Source organism: Staurois parvus, unplaced genomic scaffold (genome assembly GCF_062004578.1).
Source record: "Staurois parvus isolate SC_StPar_1 unplaced genomic scaffold, SC_StPar_1.0 ptg000574l, whole genome shotgun sequence".
Lineage (NCBI taxonomy): Eukaryota > Metazoa > Chordata > Amphibia > Anura > Ranidae > Staurois > Staurois parvus.
Window position 1 is genome coordinate 193,848 of NW_028318370.1, and position 16,078 is coordinate 209,925.

The 16,078-nt window shown below is 45.7% G+C and overlaps 1 protein-coding gene across 2 annotated transcripts in view; it reads right to left on the bottom strand.

Moving 5' to 3' along the window:
- C2CD2 (C2 calcium dependent domain containing 2) overlaps nt 1-16,078 on the bottom strand; it is a 234,808-nt gene that overhangs the window by 26,724 nt on the left and 192,006 nt on the right. For both annotated transcript variants that reach the window (XR_016315248.1, XM_089691885.1), the window contains exon 14: nt 15,486-15,792. Coding sequence is in view for 1 of the 2 variants with exons in the window: in XM_089691885.1 (XP_089548011.1) it covers nt 15,486-15,792 (307 nt within the window). In the remaining variant the exon portion in view is untranslated. The remainder of the gene's footprint in view (nt 1-15,485; nt 15,793-16,078) is intronic.

The following is a 16,078-nucleotide window of genomic DNA, read 5'->3' on the forward strand; positions in this document are numbered from 1 at the left end:
AATAACCACAAGATATCAGGGGAATACAGGCCCAATAACCACAAGATACCAGGGGAATACACGCCCAATAACCACAAGATACCAGGGGAATACAGGCCCAATAACCACAAGATCCAAGGGGAATACAGGCCCAATAACCACAAGATCCCAGGGGAATACAAGCCCAATAACCACAAGATACCAGGGGAATACAGGCACAAAAACCACAAGATCCCAGGGGAATACAGGCCGAATAACCACAAGATACAAGGGGAATACAGGCACAAGATACCAGGGGAATACAGGCACAATAACCACAAGATACCAGGGGAATACAGGCCCAATAACTACAAGATATCAGGGGAATACAGGCCCAATAACCACAAGATATCAGGGGAATACAGGCACAATAACCACAAGATACCATGGGAATACAGGCCCAATAACCACAAGATCCCAGGGGAATACAGGCACAATAACCACAAGATACCAGGGGAATACAGGCCCAATAACCACAATATATCAGGGGAATACAGGCCCAATAACCACAAGATCCCAGGGGAATACAGGCCCAAACAAAATAGATGCTAGAGGAGTATGGGCACAAGCACACTAGATGTTAGGGGAAAACAGGCAGAAAAGTTTCTAGATGCCAGGGCAATATGGAAACAATAACCACTAAATATGAGCGGAATATTGGCACAAAAACACTAAATGCCAGAGAACACGGGAACAAAAAACAGAGGGAATATGGCAAGTAAAAGATAAAAAAGCAATGTGTCCAACAGTCTAGTTTGACTAACTTTAGGATTTTAAGCCAATAGTTTTGAAGAACGAGTCATCACCAAAAATAATCGGCACCCTTGCATTTCTGTCAGATAATGCACCGCTTCGCCCAGAAAATTGTTGCAATTACAAATGTTATTGGTATGACACAAAAAGGTGGAGAATCAAAAAGCTAAATCTGACACATTCCACATAAAACACCAAAACTGGACTGGACAAAGTTATTGGTAACTTCTCAAAATTGTAAGAAACAATTGCATTCCAAGTTTGAGCTCCTCCTGTAATTTGTAATTAAACCCACCTGTATCAATTAACAGGTGCTGGCAATATAGAAATCACAACCAGTTAAAATGGTGAAATATGGACTCAACCTTTCTGTTGTGTGTCTCTGTATGTCACATGGAGCTGGAGAAGAGAAAGAGAAGCAAAGAATTGTCTGAGGATTTGAGGACATAAGTTGTGGAAAAGCATGGACAATCTCAAGGTTACAAGTCCATCTCCAGAGACCTTACTGTTCCTGTATCCACTGTGCGCAACATTGCCAAGACGTTTACAGCCCATGGCACTGTAACTAATCTCCCTGGACGTGGATGAAAGAGAAAAATTGATCAAAAATTGCAACAAAGGATTTTTCAAATGGTGGCTAACGAATCTTGATCAACTTCCAGACAAACTCAAGCTTCAGGCACAGGGTACAACTGTGTCAGCTCACACTATACGCCGCCATCTGAACGGAAAGGGACGCTATGGTAGAAGACCCAGGAGGACCCCACTGCTGACACAGAAACATAAAAAAAACAGATTGGAGTTTAACAAAACTTACCTGAGGAAGCCAAAATCCTTTTGGGAGAATGTGCTGTGGACAGATGAACTAAATGACAGCTTTTTGGTTACATAGTCTGGCTGAAAAAAGACAAAAGTCCATCCAGTTCAAGCATAGAAGCCCATCATTCTACTGTTTTCAGAAAAAGCAATGAGGCCTTTAAAGAAAAGAATCCAGTCCCTCCAGTCACACATGGTGGAGGTTTACTGATGTTTTGGGGTTGCTTTGCTGCTTCAGGCACTGGATGTCTTGACCGTGTGCATAGCATTATGAATTCTGAAGACTACCAAAGAATACTGGGGTGCAATGTAGGGCCCAGTGTCAGACAGTTGGGTCTCAACTAGAGGTCATGGATCTTACAGCAGGACAATGACCCAAAGCACACATCAAAAAGCCCCCAGAAATGGTTTCAGGCAAAGCACTGGAGAGTACTGAACTGGCCAGCAATGAGTCCAGATCTCAATCCCATAGAGCACCTGTGGAGAGATCTCAGAACAGCAGTTGGGAAAAGGAACCCTTCCAAGTCTGAGAGACCTGCAGCAAATGGTGAAAGAAGAGTGGTCCAAAATTCCAGTAGAGAGGTGGAAGAAACTCATTGATGGTTACAGGAACCCATTGATTTCAGTTATTTTTTTTCCAAGGGGAGTCCTGCCAAATATTAAATTGAAGGTGCCAAAAATTTTGTCCAGTCCATTTTTGGGGTTTTGCATGGAATGTGTCTGATTTGGCTTTTTCTTTCTCCACTTTTATGTGTCGTACCAATACAAACAAAAGAAATAAACATGAGAATGCCGAAACATTTGTAATTGCAACAATTTTCTGGGCAAAGTGGTGCATTATCTGACAGAAATGCATGGGTGCCAATATTTTTGGCCATGACTGTATGGGACACCACCAAAAGCACAATATATATTTGGAAGACTATGCTGTATTTTTTCAAATATATAGCGCTAACAGTCGTTTGTATTCCCTGATCTGTCCTGAATATGCAAATTAGCCCAACTCTGGTCTAGTAATAACTCAATGTCAGTTTTATGTAAACTCTGGCACCCTCAACATCTCTGTTTCAAGGTCTCCTACTGCTGTTGCTGATCGTATTGCTTGCTATATGTGCTGTGCCATTTATCTTTAAAGGGTGGCAAGATAGGTCAGGTTTATTATATTTGTGTAGGGCTGTGATAAGAGGAGAAAACAATAAGAATGATGGATGTTTGAATTATGCTATATTGCAGTGACTGGTAAAGCCATAGGACCTGACCTGCAAATTCGTTAAGGAGACATAAGCAGCTTTTTTTTCTCTAATTCTTAAGGTCCCTTTAAACATTGGATGAAAGCAACACAGAAGAATTCTAAAATGTTTGTTTGACTAACACCGAACGTTTTATTTTTTATAAATGACTGTTCTAAATGCTGATGCCCTGTGGATATCTTCTGAAAATTTGACCAGCCTAGCAGGTTTGACAGCTGGCAGATCCTGGAGAAACTTTCTCCAATGGTCATGGGTAGCTGAACACATAGACAGGGCGCTCAGAAATACAGTTGTGCCTCTAACTGGCAATAGGATAAACATTTGCTGTTAAATGACCCTAAGGAACTGAATTAAGCACCACTGTTTTAAATAAAAAGCGTTCTTGTTACCCTTGGAAACAAATCAACTGTCATTTTTTTAATACCTTTTTAATTACTGTGGACAACAAGAAGACTTTTCATGCATGAGGCTGTATGTTAATAAGGGGCAGTCCACCTGAGTTCGCAGTTTTAAAAGTAATTAATTCATAATTTACTGAATATATATTATAAATAATACTCCTGAAGTGAGATTTTTGCACTTGTGTTCCAGACACCACCCATCTGCCACAGTGGTCACACAGACACCCCACTCTCCTTATGTAATTTTATTTAAATAGAATTCTGATGGGGATACCTTACCACTGCAGTGCCCAGGAAACATAAGAGTTTGGTGAGCAAATCAGCTGCCTTCCATCCATCCAAAACAGAAATAAGTCTTGTGTGAACTGCCGTAATGAAACACCTTTGGGCCCTCCCTTTCCTCTGTCCGGGACGCCTTTGGGCCCTCCCTTTTCCCTGTCCGGGACGCCTTTGGGCCCTCCCTTTTCCCTGTCCGGGACGCCTTTGGGCCCTCCCTTTTCCCTGTCCGGGACGCCTTTGGGCCCTCCCTTTTCCCTGTCCGGGACGCCTTTGGGCCCTCCCTTTTCCCTGTCCGGGACGCCTTTGGGCCCTCCCTTTTCCCTGTCCGGGACGCCTTCGGGCCCTCCCTTTTCCCTGTCCGGGACGCCTTCGGGCCCTCCCTTTTCCCTGTCTGGGATGCCTTCGGGCCCTCCCTTTTCCCTGTCCGGGACGCCTTCGGGCCCTCCCTTTTCCCTGTCCGGGACGCCTTCGGGCCCTCCCTTTTCCCTGTCTGGGATGCCTTCCGGCCCTCCCTTTTCCCTGTCTGGGATGCCTTCGGGCCCTCCTTTCCCCTGTCTGGGATGCCTTTGGGCCCTCCCTTTCCCCTGTCTGGGATGCCTTCGGGCCCCCCTTCCCCTGTTCGGGATGCCTTTGGGCCCTCCCTTTCCCCTGTCCGGGACGCCTTTGGGCCCTCCCGCCCACCTGGGATGCCTTTGGGTCCTCCCGCCCACCTGGGATGCCTTTGAAGCTTTCCTTCAACCTTGGACACCTTTAGGTCCTGCTGCCAACCTAGGAAACCTTTGGGCCCCCCTGCCTGCTTGGGACACCTTTGGGTCTTTTCCCCATTCTTGGACACCTTTAGGTCCTTCGGTCAATCTAGGACACCTTAACACTTGATCATCTTTGAGTCCTCTTGCCCGTATTGAACATTTTTTGGGTGTTCCCCTCCAACCTGGGACACCTCTGAGTTTTCCAACCCACCTCGGAACTTGGGTCTTTCCGCCCACCTTGCTGGTTCTTTGGCCTTCTTCATAATATGATATAAATTAAAGATCTAGCAAGGAGAGTGGGAGCCCCTCATAATGGCCACAGCAGATGTGCAGACTCAACTATTATCTTCAGGTGGACTGACCCTTTAAACAAAGCACACGCTATTTCACAACAGGAAGGGAAATGCTTCAACTTACTGTGCAAGCAATTAATTCACGTTGGTGAAAAGATCCTCTTAAGGTTACAGAAGAAATGGCAAGAAAGATGATGAAAGAAAAAAGGAATGGAAGATGAGAAGACAGACACAATGTCATTGCAGGAGCTCCACCCACAAAGTGCATCACCAGAGCCCCAGTACTATGTGACACTTTTTAGGATCTAATCTGCAAGAATGTCGGCTCCTCGGGTTTCCAGGAGAAGCCACCTCCACAATAAAAGTAACAGCAAGAAGGACAGCATGCAGCTTTTAAAATTATTTTTTGCCCCAACACTTTCCACAGCAGCCCGTAGCTAAAAGAAAATGAAAAGAGAATGACTACAGATAGCAGAAGGAGAGCAGAGACAGGGTCATACTGAACATTCACTCTTAGAATATACAGGAGAAGGTAAAGCCCAATTTCAGGAATATATAAAAAAAACAAAAAACAAAAACAACAAACACACTTGGGCCAGTTAGTTAATTGCTTGTTGTGTCTGGGGGATTGTAGAACAGTCTCTTTCTACCCAATTCCTTGTTCCAACGCTCTCCTCCTCGCGCCCAAGCTTCAGACTGTGGGCAGAGCCTCACCACCATTGTGTACCATACAGGGACATTAACCCTGTATGGTGCACTGAGGAGGCTGGAGTGGACCCAGAGCCGGTTGAATCTTAGAGAACAGGTTGCGGGGGGACAGGTTGCGGGCAGAGCTGGTTGAATCTTAGAGAACAGGTTGCAGGGGGGGGGGCAGGAGCCTGTTGGAGCAAAGGTAATAAGGTATTTACACTTTAAAGTGATATTAAAGGCATTTAAAAAAGAAACAACAAACATGCTATACTTACCTGCTCTGTCCTGTGGTTTTGCACAAAGCAGCCCCGATACTCCTATTTTTGGGTCCCCCGCCGGCGCTCCTGGCCTCTCCCTTGTGCCTGGTGTCCCTGTAGCAAGCAGCTTACTATGGTAGCATCGAAGCAGGCTCGCTCTTGAGCAGCTGCTCTACATGGCCATTCACACACAGATTGCACTGAGGCTCTAGTCAGTACTGGGGGCACTGATACACACAGAAGGTTTTTACCTTCATGCATAGATGAACGAAGGTAAAAAACATTGAGTTTTACAACCCCTTTAACCCTATGTCCCTAGACCAGGGATCTCCAAACTGCGGTCCTTTGCTAGCCTTTATCTGGCCCTTGGGGCACTATTCCTCCCAATGATATGAGGCACTATTCCTCCCACTGACACCAACAATGGGGCACTATTCCTCTCACTGACACCAATAATAGGGCACTATTCCTCCCAATGATATGAGGCACTATTCCTCCCACTGACACCAACAATGGGGCACTATTCCTCTCACTGACACCAATAATGGGGCACTACTCCTCCAACTGACACCAATAATGGGGCACTATTCCTTCCATTGACACCAATGATGGGGCACTATTCCTCCCACTGATACCAATGATGGGGTACTATTCCTCCCACTAATACCAATGATGGGGCACTATTCCTCCCACTGATACCAATGATGGGGCACTATTCCTCCCACTGATACCAATGATGGGGCACTATTCCTCCCACTGATACCAATGATGGGACACTATTCCTCCACTGATACCAATGATGGACACTATTCCTCCCACTGATACCAATGATGGGGCACTATTCCTCCCACTGATACCAATGATGGACACTATTCCTCCCACTGATACCAATGATGGGGCACTATTCCTCCACTGATACCAATGATGGGACACTATTCCTCCCACTAATACCAATGATGGGGCACTATTCCTCCCACTGATACCAATGATGGGGCACTATTCCTCCTACTGATACCAATGATGGGGCACTATTCCTCCCACTGATACCAATGATGGGACACTATTCCTCCTACTGATACCAATGATGGGGCACTATTCCTCCTACTGATACCAATGATGGGGCACTACTCTCTATCCCCACTGGCCACATCCTGGCCCTCCTAAAGTCTGAAGGACAGTAAGCTGGTCCTTTAAAAAGTTTTGAAATCCCTGCCCCAGACAAAACAAGCATTTGACCGTTGGGGGCCCCACTGCAAGGATGTTTTTTTTTTTTTTTTTTTATTTTCCTGGAGCTGGCTTTAAAAAGCAGAGGAGGGTAGGCAGGAGCATTTTGGATTCTGCATTTTGGGGCCTAATGTTCTAAAAGTGGAACCCAATGGTTCCTAAAGTTTGGTGGAGCAACTTCCCTGGGGGTGTGGAAAGATTTTGGGGTGGTGAGGGAAAAGGGAGCAGCAAGAGAAACCAGGACCAAGACAGTGTTTTTTTTTATCTATAAACTGAAATCTACTTGCAAAAATTAAAGTGCACACTTATATTTTGGCTTTAAAGTTTATTTAAAATCAAAACTTTTTTATTTAATTCAGTGTTGGATCGAGATGGGAAGATTTAAACCTTTTTTTTTTTTTAATTACTTTTTGCAGCCTGTGTCTCTTTACTTCCATAAAATCTTAACATGTTTCCTATTGCTTTCTATAGCAGCAGGATCTACGACGCCCTAAAAGGTTTGGGAATTACTGGTGTGATTTACTGCTCTGCCCTAAAGCAGGAGCCAAACAAAAGGTCAATACAACTTTTCCTTCTATGAACAAAAAAAAAAAAAAAAAAAAAAAAGAAAACAGGATTCACTGAAGAGAGATGAAGCAGTTCAATACCAACTGTTTCCACATGGGATTCCTTCTTATGGTAGGGCCCTAGTTAGTTGTCTTTTTCTAGTTTTGTATAGAGCAGCCTTTCTTAACCTGGGGCTCCTTGCACTAAGTAATGTCTGTGTCTCAGATATGTAATCACTGATACCAGTGACCTTTAGATCTCTTTCCACTGACCCCAGTGCAGGAGTATTCTTCCCACTGAGCCCCAATGCAGGAGTATTCTTCCCACTGAGCCCCAGTGTAAGGAGTATTCTTTCCACTGAGCCCCAATGTAAGGAGCATTCTTCCCACTGACTACCAATGTAAGGAACATTCTTCCCACTGAGCCCCAATGCAAGGAGGATTCTTTCCAATGAGCACCAATGTAAGGACCATTCTTCCCACTGACTACCAATATAAGGAACATTCTTCCCACTGAGCCCCAATGCAGGAGTATTCTTCCCACTGAGCCCCAATGCAGGAGTATTCTTCCCACTGAGCCCCAATGCAGGAGTATTCTTCCCACTGAGCCCCAGTGTAAGGAGTATTCTTCCCACTGAGCCCCAATGTAAGGAGCATTCTTCCCACTGACTACCAATATAAGGAACATTCTTCCCACTGAGCCCCAATGCAAGGAGTATTCTTTCCACTGAGCCCCAATGTAAGAAGCATTCTTCCCACTGACTACCAATGTAAGGAACATTCTTCCCACGGACCACCAATGTAAGGAGCATTCTTCCCACTGAGCCTCAATGTAAGGAGCATTTTTCCCACTGATCCCCAATGTAAGGAGAATTCTTCCCACTGATCCCCAATGTAAGGAGAATTCTTCCCACTGACCACCAATGTGGTAATTTTTCTCACTGATCCCCAATGAGCTTCTCACAATGTGCATTAGAAGCTGCAAGCCAGATAAAGCCCACCTCATTTTCTAGTTGAAGATGTCCAGTATTATATAGTCTTTCCAGTCTGCTAGAGGACTGGGGCTGGGTGCTGCGATGGCTTCAGGAAGCTGTGTACATTATCCTGCCAGCCCCTCCCACCAGCCATGATCTGCCTGCATTGCATAAAGAAGCACAAAGACCCAGTGATGATATTACTGGGTCAAAAATATGGTATGTATAAAAATAGAAAGATTCTATTTAAACATCTCATGTTAATGAAGGGGGACGGAGGAACCATGGAAAAGTATCCCTCTTGCTGTTGCATCTCCTGCACAAGATGGGAAGAGAAATTTCTAAGCCCTGGTTCACACCACTGCAACTCCAAGTGCAGCACGTGATTTAAAAATCGCACATGAATGAAGTCACATCTAATGTATGTCTATGGCACTGTCTTAAGGTGCAATTTCAAGTGGCGCGATTTGAAAAATAGTTTGTGCATTATTTTTTCACAACTCCAGTCCAATTTAACTCTCATAGACTAGAAGGGATATGGCACTGAAATCGCACCTGTGTGTATATCAGCACTACTTTGAAGTTGTGCTTTAAATGGGACCAAATCGCAACACTTTGAAATCGCATTCAGTATAAACCAGGGCTTAGTGCAGGGCTTGACAAATTTGCTTTGAATCTAGAGGCCAGCTACTAAGAACTATGTGGGCAGGCCGGAACGACACACTGAAAGCGTAAATTAACTTTTACAGAAAATCTGTAAGGTGACCTTACACTGGCCCCTGCCTATCACAACCCCCCCCCCCCTCCCTCCCTGGTCTCACTGTAAGCATGTCCCTTGATCCCCCACTGTCAGGCACCGGGACGCTGATTCAACGGTCCGGGGATTTTAAATCCCTGTGGCTTTCTCTCCTTTCCTCCCAGCACTAACAGGACAGGCTAGACGGATTCTGATTGGTCAGCGTGGTCCATGAGACGGCGCTGACCAATTAGAAAACGTTGAGTGGTATGGATAGAAGATTAAGCCGTGGGGATTTCAAATCCCTGGATCAGTAAAGCGGCATCCCAGTGCTTGACAGCGGACAGCTGACAAAAGCCCAAGTGCCAGGATGCAAATGGTGACCTGGGAATTGTCAGGCCCTGTCTTAATGGGGCACAGCAACGTATAAACTGATCAGGGTTTTAACTCTTCCCTATGCTATCCAAGGCTGATATATGTATTAGTGTATATATATATATACACACACACAGGATCTCGCAGAAGTGAGTACACCCCTCATAAGTTTGTAAATATTTAATTATATCTTTTCATGTGACAACACTGAAGAAATGACACTTTGCTAGGCGAGACCTGTTCTGTTGAACCGCTTTATGGTCTTGGCCACCATACTGCAGCTCAGTTTCAGGGTCTTGGAAATCTTCTTATAGCCTAGGCCATCTTTATGTAGAGCAACAATTCTTTTTTTCAGATCCTCAGAGATTTATTTGCCATGAGGTGCCGTGTTGAACTTCCAGTGACCAGTATGGGAGAGTGAGAGAGATAACACCAAATTTAACACACCTGCTCCCCATTCACACCTGAGACCTTGTAACACTAACGAGTCACATGACACCGGGGAGGGAAAATGGCTAATTGGGCCCGATTTGGACATTTTCACTTAGGGGTGGAGTCACTTTTGTTGCCAGCGGTTTAGACATTAATGGCTGTGTGTCGAGTTATTTTTAGGGGTCTCTCTCTCTCTCTCTATATATATAGTAATAGTCTTGCTTAGCGGTATTAAGTAAGAAGAGCGTTGTCTGAATGGCCATTAATTCATTTTAGCATCTGGACTAGCCCATCGCTCCAAGTTATAGAAACTCCTAACTGGTCAGTAATTAGAAAATAATATTCAGCACTGCCATAGACTGTCAAAATTAGCAACTATACTTTTCCTTCTAATTAATGAGATTATTGCTTGTGTCATGTGAATATCCTGCCAAGCCATGCTGAAACACAATTGTGGTTTACTGCTCTTCCTATCTGCATTAATGGTCTGTCAGTGTGCTCAGATCCACAATAATCACTTAACACAGCAGGTGTACTTACAAAAAAAAAAACATTTGCGTAGCACGTTGCCTAGTACAAATGCATGTACATTCGTTATGTGCAAATAGGGCAAGAAAACGAATGCTCTAAGGCAGTGGTTCTCAACCTGTGGGTCGCGACCCCTTTGGGGGTCAAACAACCCTTTCACAGGGGTCGCCTATGACCATCGGAAAACACATATTTCCGATGTGTAAAGAGCAGCTACTGTGTAGAAAGCAGCTGCTGTGTTGAAAGCAGCTACTCTGTTAAAAGCAGCTACTGTGTAGAAAGCAGCAGTAATGGAGGTAAAACGACACTCATGAATTATAATTACTGGGTAAATAATTTTATGGTTGGGGGTCACCACAACATGAGGAACTGTATTAAAGGGTCACGTCATTAGGAAGGTTGAGTACCACTGCTCTAAGGCCATTTTCCATGATAGTTGAATGTTTAATGATTTAAACTGGAAAATGTTGCATTTGGTCACTAGATGGACCGAAGTATCAGAAATATAAGATATCCCCATCTTGGTGCCATCTAGTATTTTTTTTAAATCAAAAAATATCCCACTAACACAGGATATAGCCTAAAAATGTTAATTGTTTTGGCCCTATTTGCACAGAATGAATGTGCATACACTTTCACTTGGTGACTTGCTATGCAAATTGTTTTTAAAACTCCCCTTTGTATGTGGCTTGTCAAGCTACTGCCTTTATCCTAATGGTCATTAAGCATGGATACTGATTGCATTGATGGACACCTAAAGGATCTGATACGTGTATATGATAAGGCCTGCTGTAGTCTGGCAGGCATTTCCCTGAGAAAGATTAGGAAACAGATATCTGCCCCTCCCTCAAGGAAGCCACCAGAGTACCAGGATGGTCATAATTCTAGCCTGATGGTGAGAGAAGCTCATGCTCGGCACGTTCCTCCTTCCCTCGCATTGGGCCTGCTCATGGGGAGGTTTTTCAAATAAGTGCCATTGACCACATGGTGGCATTGTGAAGAGTCCCCATGGGTGGTGATGAAGATCTCAAACAGTTCTTGATATTATCGGATGGTTTGCGGTCCCTAATTCACAGACTACAATGCACAATGGGCTCTATGCATAAAAATCTACTGTACAAATATATCAATCAGGGTCCTATTCTTCATAGGTTTATTTCCTAGAATCATCTGTGCCATCTAGTGGCAATGAGCAAAATTATTCCTGAAATACCTCAATCTGGAAAAATATTGAATTATTGCCACTAGATGGTGCAGATGACACTAGGAAATAAACTCGATTAAAAAATTACGATGAAGATTAGCAAAGTTTGTGCGAGTGATTGACATTTTCGTACAGCACAATTTTTTTCACATAGACTCCTATCTGTGTGACTTATTCATGAATGGATATCATTTCGTCAGTCATTCAGCAAAGATGCGGATTGCACTGCAGATAATAGTTTCTGCAGACATAGTCTCAAAGGGAGAATTTGAAGCCGATGTGCAGCCAAGAAAAAACACAAAAATCAGCACAAGGGACTTACAGTCGGTAGGATGTGTCCCTTGTGCCGATGCCTCTTCGGTTAGATTAAATCCTTCTATGTCCATATTCCTCTTCCCATCCCCCACCGCCCCATTCTTCCAGTACATCAGGGGTTATAAGGACTGTGGCCGCTGTCACAAGCGCTCTTAAAGAGTGTCTAACTATGCCCACCTTTTCCATCCAGCTCCACCATTCATATAAGCCAGACTGCAGCTTCTATGAATGAAAGGGGATCTATGAATGGAGGACGAAGGCATGATTGAAAGGTCCCACCCCTCCATTCATAGATGACTTCCACGGAAGCTGTAGTACTGCTTATATGAATGAAGCAGCTGGGTGGAAAGGGCAGGCATAGTTGGGAACTTTTGATGAGGGCTTGTAACAGTGCCCATAGCTGCACAACCCCTTCCACCCCTGCAACCACTGTCACAATTTAAAAACAGTGTGGCTGTGCGGGGCTCCAACCACACGGCTGCATCATTCACTCACAGTTTCTTGTGAATGAATAGACTACAAGTACTGTCAGCCATTGCAGCTGATGGCTTGTAGTTCTAAATGAAACTGTGAGGGCGCTAGTGAGCACTCCCATAATTCATTGATCTTACTACTCTCAAGTAACTGCCTTTTCGTAAAGGAGGTACAGGCAGACAGCTGCCCTGAGAGTCTGCAGGAGCCTGACACTGCACCTGCGATCTGCTGAAAAAAAACAAAACAAAACAATAAAAAAAAAACAAATGCGCATTTTTTTAACCTGCAAACAAATTTGCCTTTTTTTTTTCAAAAGGTTAACTTATCCTTCAAGGCGATGGGGAGTGGTGGGGGTCATGGACAGAGGAGGATTTCACCTAACAAAAGGGGCAACAGCACAAGGGACACATCCTACTGTCTGTAAGTTATGACCGTTATGCTGATTTTTGTTTTTCCTTTTGGATGCAGTTGGGTTTAAAATCGTACATGAACTACAGATGTGTTGACAAGAAACATGAAGCAAAGAAAAAAAAAAAAAAGAAAAAAGGTGACAATAAAAATTATATCTAAAACTTCCTGACCTGAGCAACAAACGGTGCTGAAATGTGGGGCCTCCAAGTACTTGTGTAGATTCCAAGGCTGTACGCAGAGCCTTGACGTCTGCGAAAGTCAAGATTAAGCTCCACCCCAACAACTAGGCCCCACCTATTGTCCTTGAACTGTCAAATGTCATAGCCTTGGGTATATTGTTCACTGTAGTTATAGCACTTGACAGCTGAATGACAGGTAGTGTTGCTAAGCTCTGTGAAGGGTGGGTGGGGGTTAATCTTGACTTAGGCAGAAGTCACAGCCTTATTTAAAGCCTAGGCTAGGCGTCACTAGATGGCGGACCACGGTCCAAAACTGGACTGAATGTCAGTCCGATCCGGACCGCGGCTCCGCCACCCAGCAGCCTGGGTGTCCTCTCCCAGCTGAACACCTCCTTCCCCTGCAGCCACCTCAGCCTTCATCCCTGGCAGGCAGAAGGTGTGGCACGTCCAGCCCAGAGGGTGGGACCGTTCAAGTTCACAAGCCGCAAACTTACTGCCAGGACATGGGGTGGTCCCAGCAATCACCTGCCCGCCAACAGAAAAACCTGGGAAGTCTTGCTGTCCAAGGTAGGATTAAAAGGGTTATAGAGAGACTCTGATTGGAAGGGGGAAATGGGAACGTAAGTTAGAGGGCTTTCATGTAGACTGGGGGATGTAAAGAAGGGGAGGCTCTGAAAGGAACTTGGAAACAAGAAAGGGAGTTTGTGAAGGGACTGGTATACAAGAAAGAGAAGGGGGCTGTGAAGGGGACTGGTATACATGGAAAGGGGGGAGCGCTGTGAAGGGGACGTGGATACAAGAAAGAAGGGCTGTGAAGGGGACCTGGATACAAGAAAAGAGGGCTGTGAAGGGGACTGGGGTGCAGGGATGGGGGGCTGTAAAGGGGACTTGGATACAAGAAAGGAGGGCTGTGAAGGAGACTTGGATACAAGAAAAGGGGGTCTGTGAGGGGGACTGGGGTGCAGGGATGTGGGGTGGCTGTGAAGGGGACTTGGATACAAGAAAGGGGGCTGTCAGGGGGGCTGGGGTATGGGGCTGCTGTGAAGAGACTTGGATGCAAGAGGGGGTGGCACTGTGAAGGGGACTGGTATACAAGAAAGAGGAGCTGTGAAGGAGACTGGGACACAAGAAAGGGGGGGGCTGTGGAGACTGGGATACAGGAAAAAGGGGGTGTGTGGATACTGGGATACAAGAAAAGGGGGGCTTAGATGCAAGGAAAGAGGGGGTGGCTGTGAAAGGGACTAGGATACAAGAAAGGGGGCTGTCAGGGGGGCTGGGGTATGGGGCTGCTGTGAAGGGGACTTGGATGCAAGAGGGGGTGGCACTGTGAAGGGGACTGGTTTACAAGAAAGAGGGGCTGTGAAGGAGACTGGGATACAAGAAAGGGGGGGCTGTGGAGACTGGGATACAGGAAAAGAGGGGCTGTGAAGGAGACTGGGATACAAGAAAGGGGGGGCTGTGGAGACTGGGATACAAAAAAAGGGGGGCTGTGGAGACTGGGATACAGGAAAAGAGGGGCTGTGGAGACTGGGATACAAGAAAAGGGGGGCTGTGAAGGGGGGCTTAGATGCAAGGAAAGAGGGGGTGGCTGTGAAAGGGACTAGGATACAAGAGAGGGGGAGCTGTGAAGGGGACTGGGATGCAAATAAAGGGGAGGGGGCTGTGAAGGGGACTGATGTAAAGGGGGAGGTCTGTGATGTAAGGAGGGGGGCTGTGATGTGAAGGGGGACTGGGGACACTGAAGGAAAGGGGACCTGTGATGCAACAAGGGCACTGTCATGTATGGGGGGGGGGGACTGCGATATAAAGGGGAGCTGTATTATAAAGAAAGGGATGTAATATAAAAGGGTACTGTAATGTAAAGGGGGGCTATATTGTAAAGGAGAGTGTTGTGATGTAAGGAGCGCACTGTGTTGTAAAGGGCACTGTAATGCAAAGTGGTGCTGTGATGTGAAGGGGGTGATGTAATGTAAAAGGGGGCTATTTTGTAAAGTGGGGTGCTACGATATAAAGTGGGGCACTGTGAAGTAAAGCGGGGGGTTCTGCAATGTAAAAAGAGGGTGCTATGGCATAAAGGGGAGGCTGATGTGAAAAAGGGGGAGGGGGCTGTAATGTGAAGGGGAAACTGCAATGTACAGATAGAGGGGCTGTGATATGAAAGACCCCTGATAAATAAAAATGTTACTGACCGAACCTGTGAATATTAATTCCATACCCCTGGCCTAGGCTAAAGACCCAAAGGGCTTTGTTAAGGGACCGGGATCAGTCTGAAGGCCAATACAGCTCCACTGTCACCTTAATATTTATTTTAGGGTAGGTCAGGTTTCATTTAATAAAAAGATCTGTACTGGCTGAACACGTGACCGTTCCTCTAAATCTCGGTGAAACTTGAGAGACTTCAGACTACAGAAGACATTAGGCGCCTCGTTACTTGCTGCAGCCTCCAGCTAGCGGCTCATTCATCTGACAATAACTGGAGGCTAATAATAAGGCGGGGAGAGGTATCACATTAACACTGCGCAGTACATAAGGTTCACAACGTTAGAAATAAACTACAGCTAAGCGCAGCAATGAGCACTGACCTTTCGACTTCCGCATGCTCCCCGTTTCCGAAACGCTCAAGTTACTAACAGATACGGCTTCACAGTCCTGGCCGTCCATGCCGTTACCGGTCCAGTCCCCCTGCTGGCTCCCCTGATCCCAGGAATCCTGCATCTCGTCCTTGGTGGCGCCAATCGGCAGAGTCGCCGTCGCGGGTAGACTTCTGTCCAACGTCGACCTGGAGGTGATGTCAGCGCTGGTGAACTGCGAGTCGCTCCTGGTCACGCTGTCCATGGTTGCTGCGTAATCCAACATGAGCGTCGCTTCTTCATCCTGAGTGAGCAAAGTCTGCGGAAGGAGCACAGCGCCGGAGTTTTATTAGAAGTTAATATGCAGAAAGATAGCAGGACAAATCCCAGGAGCCAGATCGCCTAAAATATTACAGCTGGCGATTTTCTACTTGCACTAACATTTTCCAACGTCAGTGCGAGTACAACTTTCAGTTCTCCAAGAGAGCCCATAGTCTTTTCAACCCTTCCCACTTGTTCCAAGGATACATTAAAAGGGAATTTCACCCAATAAGGGGAAGTTGCACTTTTACACCCACCCCCACCCTTTTGGACACAATTATTTA